The sequence below is a fragment of the Micromys minutus genome (assembly GCF_963924665.1).
Source record: "Micromys minutus genome assembly, chromosome: 6".
Lineage (NCBI taxonomy): Eukaryota > Metazoa > Chordata > Mammalia > Rodentia > Muridae > Micromys > Micromys minutus.
In genome coordinates this window covers 24,757,101-24,772,458 of record NC_137975.1, presented here as the reverse complement: position 1 = coordinate 24,772,458, position 15,358 = coordinate 24,757,101, and the positions used below count along the sequence as shown (strand labels likewise).

The window sequence follows — 15,358 nt, the reverse complement described above, 5'->3', positions numbered from 1 at the left end:
CATGGTTATCTTGCTTTTCTCTTTCATCTGGGGCTCCCCCACGCTGGTCACCTTGCTCTTCACTCTTGCTGTCCTATTGGCCTGAACCACTTATCCAAAGGAAAGGGAATAGCTTTCTCCCAAAAATCTTTGCCCAAATACCATGACCTCATAACTACTTGAAAGCCCTCAGCTTCTATTTATTCCTGACATATTTTCCTCCAGCATCCTCATTTGGATCAACATATTGAGCATTTTTATTTCTTTGTCTGTATCTGCAGTTCTGAGGACAGTAGCCACTGTTGTTTGGGAAGGAGTAGATGGAGAGAGCCAACTATACTGTACTGGCCTGAACTGGCCAACCATGCCAGGTGTTCAGACCTGAGAGAGTCCCTGGAACTTTTGGTACAAAGACTGGCAAAGTGTTGGTTGCCCTCTGTGTTAGACCTACAGTCTCATGTGCTGCGACTCAGTGACCAGACTGAGAGGGAGGGATGCCATAAATCCACTTTCATCCTGCTTTGGCACGCATGGCCCCTTAACACGTTTGCCCTGATCGACCTACAAATGACATGTGGGCTTCGAGATATGTTTGCTTAATGGACCAGTTGGGGAGGTGGGAAGGCTGTGGTATCATAAAGAAGGCAAAGGAGGGTGTTGCTGGTGGTAACGCACCTGACCCTGACTCATGTCTAGCCTGGTACCATCTTAAGCAGAGCAGTTCATTCCCATCTTCTTGGTGACGCAGTGACCCACTTGTTTTCCCTCCATGCTCCTTACTAGCTGTCCCCAGAAAATGGGATTTCTCTTTCCAAGAAAGCAGTCCCTAGCTCTCTCTCTCCCTGCTTAGTTCTTTGGAGGCAGCCAACCAGGAAATCCTCAGAAGGGCAGAGAGCTTCATTCCTAAGAACCTGAATATACACACTGTACCCTGCCACGCCCTGCCAGATACTCCTGACCTCCCTGGGTAGCAGCACTTGCAGGTGTGGGATCTCTGTAGCTGGGTTATATCTCCCCAGGGGCTGACAAGTTCCCCTGTTCTTACTTGAGACAGGGACCCGGCTCTCTCTGAACTATTTAACACACGACACCCCCTTCTCCACCATCCAGCCTGGGACGTCATCTAATGTGATGTTTTCATCTAGAGGTTTAAATTTAGTCCTGTGGGGGGGTCAGGTTTTAGGCTCTTCTCGATAGTCCAGGGCTTGTTTGGAAGCTGTAGGATGTGGTAGGGGAGGTGTTGGGGTGGTGGGGCACGAGGTGCTTCTTTAAGGGAACAGCATTTCCATTTTCCACGCTGTGCGGTCTGGCCATGAGATGGCAATTGCCCATCACAACATGAACGGTCCTAGGATAAGCAAGGCAGTGAGTGACTTCTGACTTCAGTTTTTGATGAAGAGCAGCGAGGAGGCGGAATCTGACTTAACCAGCTCCAGCCAATCAGCAATACTGCCAAAGCAGATCAGAAAAGAACCCTGGGAGGTCAGGGGTGTCTGGCAGGGTGCGGCAGAGCACCGTGTGCATGTTTATGTTGAAAGACCCCTGGGAAAGAGAATCAGAAACTCTGGGCAGTGGAGACCATCTTGTAGTTCCTTCTCCAACTTCCTTTTGCTGTCTATAAGCAAACCAAAAGTGTGCTAGTCCATACCTGCAATCCCATCATTCAGGAGGCTGAAGCAGGGGGATTGCCAGTTTGAGAAAAGCCTGACTATATAGGAGCTGCCTCAAAAACCAAACATAAAACATAAGGTGGAGGACAGTGGAGGCATGGAGTAGGTGTGAAAAACTCCAGCCATCCCAACTCAGATGGGCAGCATCTGCTTTAGAACCACACAAGGGGAAAAACGGGGCGGAGCCATCATCCATCTTCAGGGGAGCCTGCGGACTGTGTAAGAGTCCCTGCTACAGAGATGGCAGCTTCTGAGAGCCCCACTGCGGGGGGGATGCTTTTCTTTGATTTTGGGGACTCAGCGTGCAGACCCTGGTTTTGTGCCTACCGGTGTCTACATTTGCAGTCTTTGTGATGGCTTCTGTGTGTCCACCAAGTCTACCACGTGTGTTCTGTGGCACAGGGTGGCCCTTAAACGCCTGTGTGGGTTTGATGAGTCTTTCTACTATCCCAGTTGGCATCACCCGTTGCTTGGCCCCTTAGGAGCCCCTTTAGCCTTGTCCCTGTTGGGTTTCCAACAGATGCTGCTCTTCACTCTGTTAGCTTAATCAGTTAAGAACAAAACAACCAAAGCAAACCAGGCTCAGTGTGAACCTCGGCAGAATGGAATGCAGAGAGAGAAACAGCAATTTCCTCAGGAATCTGTGCCCTCCTCAGAGCCGTAATCACCCATGCTCGATCCTGCCTTCGAGCCGGAGTTCTTGCTATCTTCATGATTTGCGATTAGCAATTCTCTGCATGATTCTACCTCTTGGGTTTGTTTAATTAGAAACAGGCTGGGAAGTGCATCCTATGCACTGCCATGTTAACTGCTTATCAGAGGAGAAAGGGGGACCAGGTTTGGGGATGGAAATTTCCACTCCCTCTCCACGCCCGCCTTTGTCTCCATTTTTCTCTCTCATTCTGCTTCTCCTTGCTTGTATCACCCTCTTCCAGGCTGGTGGTTTCTCCTCAATTTGTTTCTCTTCCCCCAGCTCTTGTGCTCTCTGCTATGGGGGAGACTTTGGGTTTGGAGAAGACCTAAGGGCCAGAAATCACATGAAAAGAGAAAAACTGGCAGTTCCCTCTCTATGCTCTTATGACACCCAACTCCGACCCCTGTCACCTTCAGGGTCTGAAGAGACCCAAGAGATTTTTTTTTTTTTTATACCCAGCACACAAAGGATCATCTTCTCCACGTTGTTGGTATTGTTTATTTTTATTTTTTACAAAACAGGAGAAAAGAGTGAATTGGGTTGGGGACAGGTGACACATTTCTCCACAAAGGTACAAAACTGCCCATAGAAAGTCAACCTTAGAGCCCAAGCTATGAGATGAGGCAATCCCTGGACACCTCTCTCCCCAAATATCCTTCAGATCCAGCTGGGGACACTCCCACTTTTGGGGCAGGCTCCCAAGACAGTAGAAGCCTCTCTCAGCCCTTGCCTAGGAGGGGGACAAGCAAGCAACTGAGACTGTACAAAGAGAGAGAAGAGGAGGGGGTTATCCTAGGGACACAGGCAGGGAACAGCCAAGCTGAGGCCCAGAAGCTTCTGGGGCAGTAGGAGGCTCTGGGCAGAGTCCTTCCTGGTCCTTGGACATACTCCTCAGAATTGCAGCTGAGGACCCCCAGAAGGCAACAGCAACCATTTGGGGGGCCGTGAGAGCATCCCCAGGAGCTGCAGAACCCCCGTCTTTCTTGATCCAGGCCCAAAGCACATGGATCAATCAATGCCGCGTTCCTGGCAGGCATCTGGCCCAGATCACGTCCCGCTTAGTGTAGAGTTGTCCTAGTTATTTCTCTACTGCTGAGACCTGGCGGGGCTTCAGCAATGTTGAGACAATGGTGGTGGCACTGTCTTCCCATCTGACTTCTGGGCTGCTTCCTCCCTGGATTCCAGGGCAGGACAAGGGGTGCAGACACTACTCGGACAGAGGGGGCGCTCCAGCCCCAGAAAGCCCAGACAGGAAGGAGAGACTTCTCACCCACCCCCTGCTTGGACTGGCCTCTGCCAAGGTGGGCTGCAAGCCCAGCAGCCAGCAGGAGGACGGCAAGAGCCAGAATGGCTATGAGCCCGGGCCGGTCCCCTAGGGCTCTGTGGCAAGGAGAGGCCTCTTTAGTCCTGGCCCAAACACAAGCCAACTGGGTGTGGGTATCAGCAAAGGCCACTTGCAGGCAGGCCCAGTACTCTGTGGCCGGAAGGAGGCGGGTAATGTTGTAGCGGTGGGTGCCCCGCGGTAGTCGAGCCAAAGCAGTAGCTTCGTGGTCCCGGAGGGAGGAGGCGCTAGACCAGGTGAGGTTGGTGGAGACTATATTGGGTGGGGCCGCCCAAAACAGCAGGATGTGATACGGGTGTGTCTCCTGCACGTGGAGCTCCAGGCCTGGTCCTTTGTCCCTGCCTGGCTGGAGGGGAGCATGGCCAACCACAACACTGACTGTCTTAGTGTCAGCCCCCACCAGGTTCTGAGCCACACAGGTGTATAGGCCTGCCTCTTCCGCTGTCACCCTCCGCAACTCTAGGGTCCCCTCAGGGAACACCCGGTACCTCCTGCCTGAGCGAGCAGGTGTCAGTCGAACTCCACTTGGAGTGACCCAGTAGATCTCAGGCTCTGGTTCAGCCAGTGCCCGACAGTGAAGTACCATGCTCTCTCCACTGGCTACCTGCAGGCTGGAGGGGAAGCTTCGGGGAGAGATGAGGGGCAGGCAGTGGTCAGTCATCTCCCGGAAGGGCACCTCCCGGACTGGGCGGCGCTGGAGGTCTGGAGGCTCGGCACACAGGGTAGACTGTGGTTCGATGAAACGGACGTGGGTGCCCGTGGCGTTGGCCCAGCGGATGACACAGTCACAGCGGATGGGGTTGCCGTGGAGCCCCACCTCCTGTAGGTTGGGCAGAGACTCCACCGTCTGCTGGTGCAAGGCACTGAGAGCGTTGTTGTTGAGCATGAGAGTCTCCATCTGGGGCAGGTGGTGAAAGGCGCGGGGGTGGATGAAAGAAAGCCGTGGGTTATTGGTGATGTCCAGCTTGGTCAGCTCAGGGAGATTTACCAGAGCAAATTTGTCAATGGAGACCAGCTCCTCCATGTTGTTCAGTCCTAGTTCCTTGAGGTGCAGCATGTTGGCAAAGTCTCCTGGCCCTACCCGCTGCAGTGGGTTTTTGTTCAGGTCTAGGAACTTGAGCCCAGGCACCTGCTCTAATGCCCGCTTGGGCACCTGGGCCAGCTGATTGTCGTAGAAAGAGAGGCTCTCCAGGCTTTGCAGTCCCTCCAGAGCATAGTCTGAGATCTCCCGCAAGCTCATACCTGCCAGCACCAGGCTGCGCAGGTTGGCCAGGGGCCGGAAGTTCATGTCCAAGATGGCATCCACCTTGTTGCCACCAATCATGAGGATTTCCAAGTTGGGCAGCATCTCGAACCAGCGGCTGTCGATGGTCCTAAGCAGGTTGGAATTAAGGTGTAGTCGCAGCAGGTTGCTGAGCCCTTCAAAGGCCCTGGGGGAGATGCGGCACAGCTGGTTATGGTTGAGATAGAGCTCCTGCAGGCTGGTCAACCCAGCAAAACTGTGATCTTCTAGCCGGCTCAGCTGGTTTTCTTCTAGATGTAGGCTCAGCAGCTGAGGCAGGGCTTGAAAATCACAGTCTCGGGCATCTGAGAAGCTGTTCTGGGACAGGTCCAGCTCTGTGAGGTTGGCCAAGTAGGCAATCTCAGTCTGGTCTATCCGGCTGATGCTGTTACTCTGCAGCAGCAGGGTCTGCGTGCCCGCAGGGAGCCCTGGTGGCACTGCCGTCAGGAAGAGGTCATTGCAGTCCACAGTGGTGGCTTCACGGTAGGATGAGCGGGGTGTGTACCAGGGCCGGATCTGGCAGGCACACTGAGGGGGGCAGGGCACACGCCAGGGTACCACTGGTACTGCGGCATTGGTACCAGCAGCCCAAGATAGCAAGAAGGCAGCCACGAGGAGCCTCATGGTGGAGCTGGAAGGCAGAGATATTGCTCCTCACAACTTGCAGGCTGAGGTTCAGCAGCCCTGCCAGGGTCTGGGGAGCCACCCTTCCAGGGCAGTCATTCTACACAGGGTGGGTGGGCATCACTTCATGCCGTCCTGGGTGTGGGTTCTCATCTTTGTGCACTGGACTGGGACTGCCCACTCATTTCCTCGTCGGGTGGCCCTGGAAGGAAACAACAGAGTTACAGATGTGCAGGGCTGAGAGGTCAGGATCGGTCCCTCAAGCCTCCCCTGGTGAGTTCCAGAAGCCAGAGGGGTAGCCCAGGAGCTGGATGGGAACTATCCAGACCCTGTTCTGCAGTCCCTGAGGTTTCAGAGACCCCTCCTACAACCCTCTCAGGGAAGGATTGACTCTGAGTCTTTGAGGAAAGTCTTTGGATAACTTAGAGTGTGTGTGTGTGTGTGTGTGTGTATGGTGAAGGGTGACAATGGGGGTTATAGTAGGTTATCTGTGTGTATTTGGAAGGGAAGGAGACTGGAAGGCTGAAATGGTCATCAATGAAACCGGATAAATGTGAAATAGATTTTTTTCTTGACCTTTCTTACTCTTCCCTCCTTGGCTCACTGGCTAAGTGAGATAAATGATCTTTTCTAGACACCTCGACGATTCAGGAGGAAGGAGGTAGTGGAAACAGACCCAGCTCGAAAATATGGGATGGGCTTCCAGAAACTCTGTCACTGGGCAGTGGGGTCTGACTCCCCGCTTCACATGGGCTTAGGTAGTCCTAATGGGGTCTGCCTAGGCTCTCTGGGGTGCTGGGGTAGTTCTTCCCCAGGGTCTGCTTAGGCTCTCTGGGGTTCTGGGCTGGTCCTACCCAGGGCCTACCTAGACTCTCCCTGAGCTTTGGGTTACTGCCAATTTCCGCTCTGAAAATTTCCATGGGCCTTTTTTCTTAGCAGCTTGTTGGAGCTGCCCAGCAGATATTCAGGGACTGGAGTCTAATTGCCTCAGCCCCTGTAGGTATGGTCTTCAGTAATCTGGCCTGGCCCTTCTTGGTTTTTCTTGTTACTCTCCCACTCAGGTTCTCTGCACAAACTGTTTTGGGGGTGAGGTCACCCTGACATGCCAACCCATTTGTCTCATTTCTCTCGGACAACGTCTGCTTGTTCTTCAAGGCTCAAGTTCGGTCACTTCTTACAGAGTTTCTTTTGGGCTGCAGAACTTCTGGGGACAAGTCTCGTAGATGACAAGGCATTATGGCACAACAAATCTCCACCTGGGCTGGCACTATACTACTTCAGTATTGCTGTTGTCCTAGCCCTGACCAAGTCATCCAGAAAGCTTCCTCTGGCTAGAGCCCTGCTCTCTCAACACACCTAATAACACGGGGTGTGGCTGGTGCTTACTTTAGGGTTCAAGTTCTGTGTCCTGAGGGCCCCTTCCCTAGGGAGGTCTCTTCTACTTAGAACCCAATCCATTGATATTTCCTTCCCCCTGGGTGTAGAAAAACTACCTTGTCTTCTCTCTCAGACCAGTCTGTACTACCCTGAAGGCTCATCAAACCTTGGCTTTTAGAACTGGACTTTCACAAAAATGGGCCAGGTTCAGAGTTCTGACTTTTGGCCTGGTCTGCCTCCTAAGTAGTGTTCTGATCTGGCAGATCTTCAGTGGCAGGTGTTCAGAATGTGCTTTACTAAGACTCTGATCAGCTTCTTTCATACATAACTGTACTAACGGGCCTATGAGCAAGGCACTCACATCTCTGAGTTGTATAGGTTCAGAAGAACTCAAAAAGGACCAGGCTTCACTCTCCCGTGCTGAGAAGCAGCCACAGATAGGAAATCAGCCCAGCCTTGGAGAAGTGCAGCTCTTTCCCCAGGTCTGGCAGCCTGCTTTAGCCTGGGGCTAGGGTGCACTGGCTGCCCTGAAGCAGATGAGTGCCATTCCTGTCCTCTGGGTGAGATCTCTTTGCCAGGAAGCTGCAGGAAGCTCTGAGTGGTGTTTACCAGCTTCCAGGCAGCACCTCTAGCTGGCCACTTGGGGCTTTTTCTGCCTCATCATCCCGCTACAGGATGCCTGGCGGGGAGCAGTGGGGGGCGGGGCAGCCTCCACTGAGGAAGAGAGCTGCATGCCTGTGTACATCTGACTGCAGCCCACTTTTCTCCGCAGCTATTTCTGAAGGTGGGGAAAACAACGGTGACTTGAAAGGCACAGAGGTTTGCGTGGGGGGTATGTGTGCACTGTCACATAGAACTCGGGGCAAACAAACACACGTGCACACATGCATGCCTGCCTGTATCCATGTTCAATGGAAGCCGTAGGAAACCAGCTGCCCATCTGATAACTGGGGCTCACAGAGGGGGAGGGAAGTGGGTGGGGAAGATGCTGGAAACAAGCAGAGAAGCACCTGTTATTCAAATGGCTCTATGTGCCACACTTTCATACCAGATGCCAGGACACCAAACTTGGCTCTACCTCTGCCCTGGGAAAACTGTTCAACCTCTCCAAGCATCTGCTGCTTTATGTTTCCTTTGTTTTCTTACAGAAGACCATCTTGAGACTAAGACGAACCTGTTGCTTATATAGAGAGTTGTGGAAGTGTTAGCGCCCCCATTTCCAAGGCGTGCACTTTCCAGGGTTGGGAGGTGCTCCTTCCACATAAGACCTCTTTTCACTCCCTCCCCCTCTGCTTTCCTCCATCTTTTCTTCCTTCCTTCCTCTTATTATGTAGTTGAGGCTGTCCTTGAACTCAGGACCTCCTCCTTCCATCTCTCAAGTGCTCAGAGTATAGGCATACAACACTGCTCAGCCACCACAGAACATCTGAGGGAATGATAGCCCCTGGGAACCCAGTACTACCCCCAAGGAAGGGTGGAGAGCTGTGAGCTGGTAACATAGTCATCCAGCAAAGAATGCCAGTGAGTGAGGAAAACTCAGAACAGTTCCCAGCTGGAGAGAAAGATGGGTGTGAGTAGGTAGCAAGGGCTCTTTGGAGAGGACACCAATGTGTCACTGACCTTCAGATAAGATCTGAACCCCTGACTTTCCACTCCTTCAACAATACCTTTGTTCTGAGCACCAAGGCAGCATCCAAAACCTATGAAGTTCCATGGCAAACATCTCCTCTGCTGGCCTTATCTATCTGCGCCGGAGCAGCAGAGTATATTATTCCTAGGCTAGAAGCAGTGCTGGCTTTAAGAGGCATCTGAATCTGGGACTCCAAAGTATGGCAAAGTCTTAGACCAGTCCTTCCCTTGCAGCTGGGCACACAGCCTCTCACCACCACACCTTCAGCCCCCCCCCAACTTCTCCCTCCCCCAGCTTCTCCCTATATACACAGCTTCTCCCCCAGCTTCTCCCCCAGATTCTCCCCAGCACAGTTTCTCCCCATATACACAGCTTCCCCCCCACAGCTTCTCCCCCACACAAAGCTTCTCCCTCACTCAGCTTCTCCCCATATACACAGCTTCTCCCCCAGCTTCTCCCCAGCACAGTTTCTCCCTATATACACAGCTTCCCCCACACAGCTTCTCCCCCACACAAAGCTTCTCCCTCCCCACATATTTCCTCCCCCTAATGGAGCCCAGAGCTACCATCCATTCACTACCATCATTAAAGACTGACATGGCCCTACTCATTCAAGATGATTAGTGAGCTCTACAGGAGCTGCAGAGAAAGCAAATTGACTTTTCTCTATAATGTCCCAGGTGACCAGGAGTTCATGAGCACATGCACACCTCCCGGAAACTCTCTGCAAGCTCCCTGCGTCCGCAGAGAACCAAGCGATGCAGAGTATTTGTGGGTGAACATGAATAATAAAACATGCAGAGCACGGAACATTAAGTTTCACATTTCTATCAGCTCCATGTATGGGCAACAAAGGGATTCTTTTATTTTGCCAGAAGGACAGTTGGGGTTCAGAAAGGTTATAGCAGAAGTCACACGGATTTTTTCCCTCTCTTTTCACTATAACCAGCCCACCCAGCCTGGTCAACAGGGATCAATACTTGCTTGAGAGGAGCTGGGTGTTGGGCTGGCTTAGAACACTTGCCTTGGTGGCAAGTTCTTTCAGAGATGGACTTGGGTCCTTAGTAAACTCATCTTGTTTCCTTATGGGTCCCTTCTTTGGCTCCTGGCAAGAGTGACCCTCCTTAGGAAGAACTCAATGTTTGAGCAGGCCTGGGCCTAGAACCACAGGGTCAAACAAAGCCAGCTTCTGCACACAGACCTGACCCTGCCCTCTGACTATGTGATGGATGCTGGAGACTCCTGGAGTCATCTTCCAGGACCCATGGCTGGTCGCTTCCTCCAAAGGCACACCATTAGTTTGTTCTACAAATCCACGTGGACCCATTTCCAGTTGGATTCCCTCCAGAAATCAGCTTTGGTCCCGGCACAATGGGTGAAATTGATTCCCCAATCCCTCTGCTAAGAAGACCCTTGACAAAACCCTAAAGGAAGAGTTTGGGGGCCAGTGTCCTCCCATCCTTCCTTCTCTGTCCCTATCTCCCGCAGCACAGAGGTGGAGTCTACCATGCAAACTCCCCTTTCCCTCCTTCCCACAGTCCTCTGCTTCCTTCCCTAGTCCCTGACTAACCCCAGGGAGCAGAGTTTTCAGCAGGAGGCCAATAGGTAGGCATCCACCAATGGATTGGCCTAGGCTGCTTTGGTACCAGGTCCCCTAGAGCTGTGGAGACAGAGGGACAGGATAATTGAGTGTAGCATTGACAAACTCCAGCCTCCTCAGCAGTAGATAAGTGTGGGACAGGGCAGCAGAGGGTGGGAGGTGAGCCTCCATCTGTAGCCGTGGCCTCCATTTTCCCTGGGAGGCAAATAGGTCCATCACTCCTGTCAATCACACACAACCAGAGCTTCTGCACCAGAGGCCGCCACGTTTATCTAGTCGTCCAGAGTCCGAATTCCATAAATGACGGTGTGAAGGAGGGCGGGTAGTGCGGAAGGGACTAGGCTTTGCCAGGGTGTTTGAGCCTGGCTCTCTGTGCTCCATGTACCCTGGGAAAGGTTCCCCGGCTTCCTAAGCCTCACATGCTGCAGCTGTGGAGACTGGGACACAATGCCTCTGTTTGTTCCTTTTCCTTCTATTATTGTGGCTTGTCCCATCTCTGTCCACCATCCTGTGCAATGCTTTTGAGTATAAGATACTGCACAGGCCTGTGTATAGCCCCAGGCACCATGAACTTGGGCAGATCTAGATAAGACTACTCCAGCTCTCTAGAAGATTCCCACGTGCCCCTTGCACCACACCCGGCTACCCACTGTCCTCCAGGCATACTAGTCAGTTTAATCTGTAAGCACAGCTTCCTATTTCTTTTCTAAGTTGAGAACCAAGTCTTTGGACCTGGGCAATTCACAGAATTCCAAGTGGTCAAGAGCCTCTCAGCATCTTTTGCAGGAGGCGAAGTGGGGATTCTTTCTTGTTCTTACACCTAGGGTCCCAGCTCTGGCTAGAATTCTCGTGGCCTGGGTCTGGCTGTTCCATGTCCCCTTGAGGCAAGAAGACAGCTTGGTGACGTCCTGGCACCCATGTTTCTAGGGCTTTTCATTATGGAGTCCTGGGACAGAGGACAAGAGGATGCATGGGAGTTACCCTGTACTCTTAGCTTCCCCCATACTCCTCTCTACCTGTAGTTTCAGAGCCCCTCACATTCTTCATCTTGTTCCAAGGCCGACATCTCTCTTACCAACCTGCTGGTGCTTCTTTGGTCACATCTTTGTCAGCTTCAGCACCCTGCCTAAGATTAGAAATCACCATTTTTAAACTGCTCCTTCTCCCCTGTCAAATGCGCCTGCCTTTTGTCTTTATTTCCGGTCTCGGCCCTTATGGTGGCCTCTTCGATACTCTGCTGTTAACATCAGAAGAGCTCCCCCATTCCCAGACCTGCCACTGTCCACAACACTGCAGGTTCTCACCCTGACTGTAATGCCCTGCTCCCTTAGACTCTCAAACTCTCCTCCAACCATAAAACCAAACGTCACTTCAACTACAGGAATGAAGGCATTCCTGAGGGCTCATGGGCCAGACATCCTATATGCTAGCTGTAAAGGAATTTTTTACAGGAATCTCAGCTCAGAGAAACTTAAGGTACAAGATTGAGGTTTCACAGTGGGTACATGAATGGCCAGGAGGGACCCGGGAGACTTTATTCACAGCTCTGGTTATTTCTGGGATTTTGGTGCCAGAGCTCAGTTGGCCTGTGGGGTGACAAGGCGAGGAGCGGGAGAGGCCTTTGTTCAGCCTTGCTTTCTCCTCCTCCCAGGAGTTTTAGAGGTCAAGGTTCTGGTAGAAACTCCTTCATTGGTCAGGAGGAAAGGGTCATGTTGTCAGCTCTCCTGGCTTGTCTGGGTAGAGGGTATGAGAGCTCCAAGCTTGGAAAGGAGCCTGCCTCATTATTTCTTAATTGGAATGGAGGGTGCCAGTAGGTAGCACATAAAGTCATTTCTGTCTGATTGCACTGCACCAAAACAAGCTGCAGGGGAGCAGGGCCAGCAAGCCCAGGCAGAGAGGGGCTCAGACTGGGCACACCTCTTCTTGCTGCTTGGGCTTCTGTAAACCCCCAGAGACTGCTTCTCTGGCCAGAGCTTCTCTCCTGAGCTCCTGGGGGTGCCCTGACCACCTGCATTAGATTCTGACTATTCACCCTGCAGATTGGGAACTCCACACCGGCAGGAGCCTTGCTCAAGCTGCCAGCTTGAACAGTCTGGCACACTAGGAAATTGGAATATACTGGACAAGGGCCAGGCCAGGCCAGGCCAGGCCAGGCAGGGAATGTCTGTCTGTCTGTCTCTCTCTATGTGTCTGTATCTGTCTGTGTGTACGTGTGCACGCGTGCATGTATCTATCTGTGTTAGAGAGCAGAAGCCACAGGGACCAACTGCCCAGAGAAAAGAGGCCTTTGTGTGGGCGATTCTTCCTGCCTCTCTTCTCTTAAAGGAGACCAACACCTTCCTATAGTCTGTTTTCCCCTTCCAGCCTTTCTGTGAAAGATACTTTGTTCTCATTCAAGTTTCTGCCAGGTTTAACGGGATCTTACACTGGCTTTTACTTTTCTGGAGCTTTCTCCAGATCACTCTAGAAATTCTATAGAATAGACTCCACTGGCTTCTGCTCTGTTCAAACATTGGTTTTTGGAGGGGGCTCTGAAGTTGAATCCTGTTTCTGTCTGTCCCTGTGTTCTTGGGCTTTCTCATCTGTCAGATGGGGAGGAATGTGCCCCTGGTGGAGTTAGAGATCTGGGGCTTAATGTCACCACATTTCTTTGGCTTGGCTATACTTTGACTTCTAGATTTCTTATGTTTTAGGAGCTAGGGCTCTTTCCTCTGAAGGCTGGCACCCTTTCCAAGAGAATCAGCCCTCTGCTAAGTCACTAACAGCACTCCCTGGAGCCTTTAATGGGGGTCCTGGCTCTATGTATCAGGACAGCTCAAGGACACCATCTACAAGGTTACAGATATCTAGGGAAATAGCGCCGGATGAGCAGGTCAGATGTAGGTGGTAAGCAGAGACTCTTCCCCCAGGGTGCTCCCTGCTAGGGTCCAGAGGTGCTCCTAGGGCGGGTCTGACTGTTCGTCAGACATTGCACTGTTCCAGACACATGCCAGACGGGCAGTCTAGACCAGCTGCTGCCCAGGTGGAGGTGCCAGACAGATTCGGCAGCTTTCCCCAGCTACCTCATGAGCCAGGGTCCCAAGATGGCCCTTAGTCACAGGAAACTAGGAACAGGGGCAAGGAAGGCACTAGAGAGAGACACAAGCAATGTTGTTTCCTATTCCCGTTCCTCACTGCACATCTAGGAAATGTCTTCCTGTCTAATGCCTCAGTAATCCAAGGCCTCTGTGGAGCACTTACTCCTGGATGAGCACCCCTTGCTCCTTCCAAATGCTATGAAGCCACAATCTGCAACCCGGGGAGAGGCTCTTGTCTCCCCTCTGTGCACTGTTAGAGAAGGCCTCGAGTCCCCAGCTGATAGGAAGGCACGGAGAGGAAGGAATCTGTCCCACTTATGAGGAGCTGTGGGTCTTCCTTGTACCTGGCTACATGCAGACGGAGGTGGGGTGGCTGGTTAGAAGGCAGAGCGGACGTGGAGCAGGCCATTTAAGCACAGAGAAAGGCTAAACCCTTCCTAACAGAAAAGGAAAATGAAATCAGAATGAAAATTGATGAGGCGGGGAGAAAAGGACACTGGGTTCATCAGCAGGTTTACTAGAGGAAGCCCCGAGATAAATCGTGCTGCAAAGAAGGCTGGGCTCGAGGGTGTAAGCCTTCCCCTCTGTCAGCTGTGGCAGGCTGGCTGGGAGATAAACGGCTGCAGCTGAGGCCCTCGGTGGGTATTTTGCTTTCTCCTTCTCCCCCTCGCTGCAGTGAGGTAGCCTGTCAGCCCTCCACACCCTACCAGGTCTTCCCTGGCCTGCTTCAGTCCTTTGGTCCTCTCCACCCATAGGCCCCTATAGGTTACCCCATAGGTTACCTCTGCAGCTCAGCTCTTTCTTAGTCTCTCTATAATCACCCGGACTGCCCGCCCTACAGCCAAAGGGGAGACAACACAGCACCGGGCATGGGGATTGATGGTAGGCTGTGCAGGCCAGGCTATGGCTGGGAATAGGCTTTGCATCGTAGCCTTATCCCTCCTTGGGCCTAGTGGGCCCAGGGCTATCAGTAACAAAGGAAAACTATGGAATATAAAGGTGTTATAGAGGGGAACAGGCTCACATAGTCCTCCCACATGTAGAAAGTTAGGAGGGTATTGGGAAGGGACATAGTCCCCTGACATGTAGGAAGTTCAGTGGGTATTGGGAAGGGACATAATCCCACAACATGTAGGAAGTTAGGCAATTATTCAGAGGAAACATGCTGAAAATTAATGTGTGGGCTAGTTTTATCTCAAATCGACACAAATTATAGTCTGAGGTGGTTTGTATATTCTTAGCTCAGGGAGTGGCAGGATTAGAAGGTGAGGCCTTATTGGAGTAGGTGTGTCATTGTGGGCATGGCCTTAAGACCCTTATCCTAGCTGCCTGGAAGCCAGTTTTCCGTTAGCAGCCTTCAGACAAAGATGTAGAACTCCCAGCTCCTCCTGCACCATGGCTTCCTGGGCATTGCCATGTCCCCATCTTGGTGGTACTGGACTGAACCTCTGAACTTGTAAACCAGCCCCAATTTAATGTTGTCCTTTATAAGACTTGCCTTGGTCATGGTGTCTGTTCACAGCAGTAAAACCCTAAGATATAGTCATTTGGGAAAGAAGGAGTTACAGTTGTGAAAACGCACACACCAGATTGGCTACCTTGATTGATGATTGATTGATGACTGATGATTGATGCAGGATAGCCTAGCTCACTGTGGGTGACGCTGTTTCCCTTGGGCCAGTGGTCGTAGGTTCTGTAAGAAAGCAGGCTGAGCCATGAGGCACAAGCCAGTAAGTGAGACCTTCCACAGCCTCTGCTAACTCCTGCCTCCAGGTTGCAGCCTTGACTCCCTGCCTTGTCTTCTTTGATGGTGGAAAGTATGCACAAGTGTGACAGAAAATTAACCTTTGCCTCCCCAAGATGCTTATGGTTGTGGAGTTTTTTTTTTTTTTTTTTTTTTTTTTTTTATCACAGCTAGCATCTAAAAGCTGATAAGCACTTTGATAAGATTGTCTTTCAGAATCTCCCTAGGGTGGGAAGACCAAGCTCCTGGAGGGAGTCTGGATCAAGAAAGGTCATGAGGAATACAGATAGTGGGAGACCTGGGAGAGAACTACAGGATGTGAATGGCAAGGAGTATTTC

General features: G+C 51.8%; 1 protein-coding gene across 1 annotated transcript in view; it reads right to left on the bottom strand.

Annotated features, from left to right (window-relative positions):
• Positions 1-2,957: 2,957 nt before the first annotated feature.
• Positions 2,958-15,358, bottom strand: part of LRRN2 (leucine rich repeat neuronal 2) — a 58,824-nt gene continuing 46,423 nt past the window's right edge. Inside the window, 2 exon segments of the mRNA XM_080918412.1 lie at positions 2,958-3,500; positions 3,503-5,793. Of these exon segments, the coding sequence (XP_080774538.1) occupies positions 3,454-3,500; positions 3,503-5,591 (2,136 nt within the window). The 5' untranslated portion in view covers positions 5,592-5,793 and the 3' untranslated portion in view covers positions 2,958-3,453.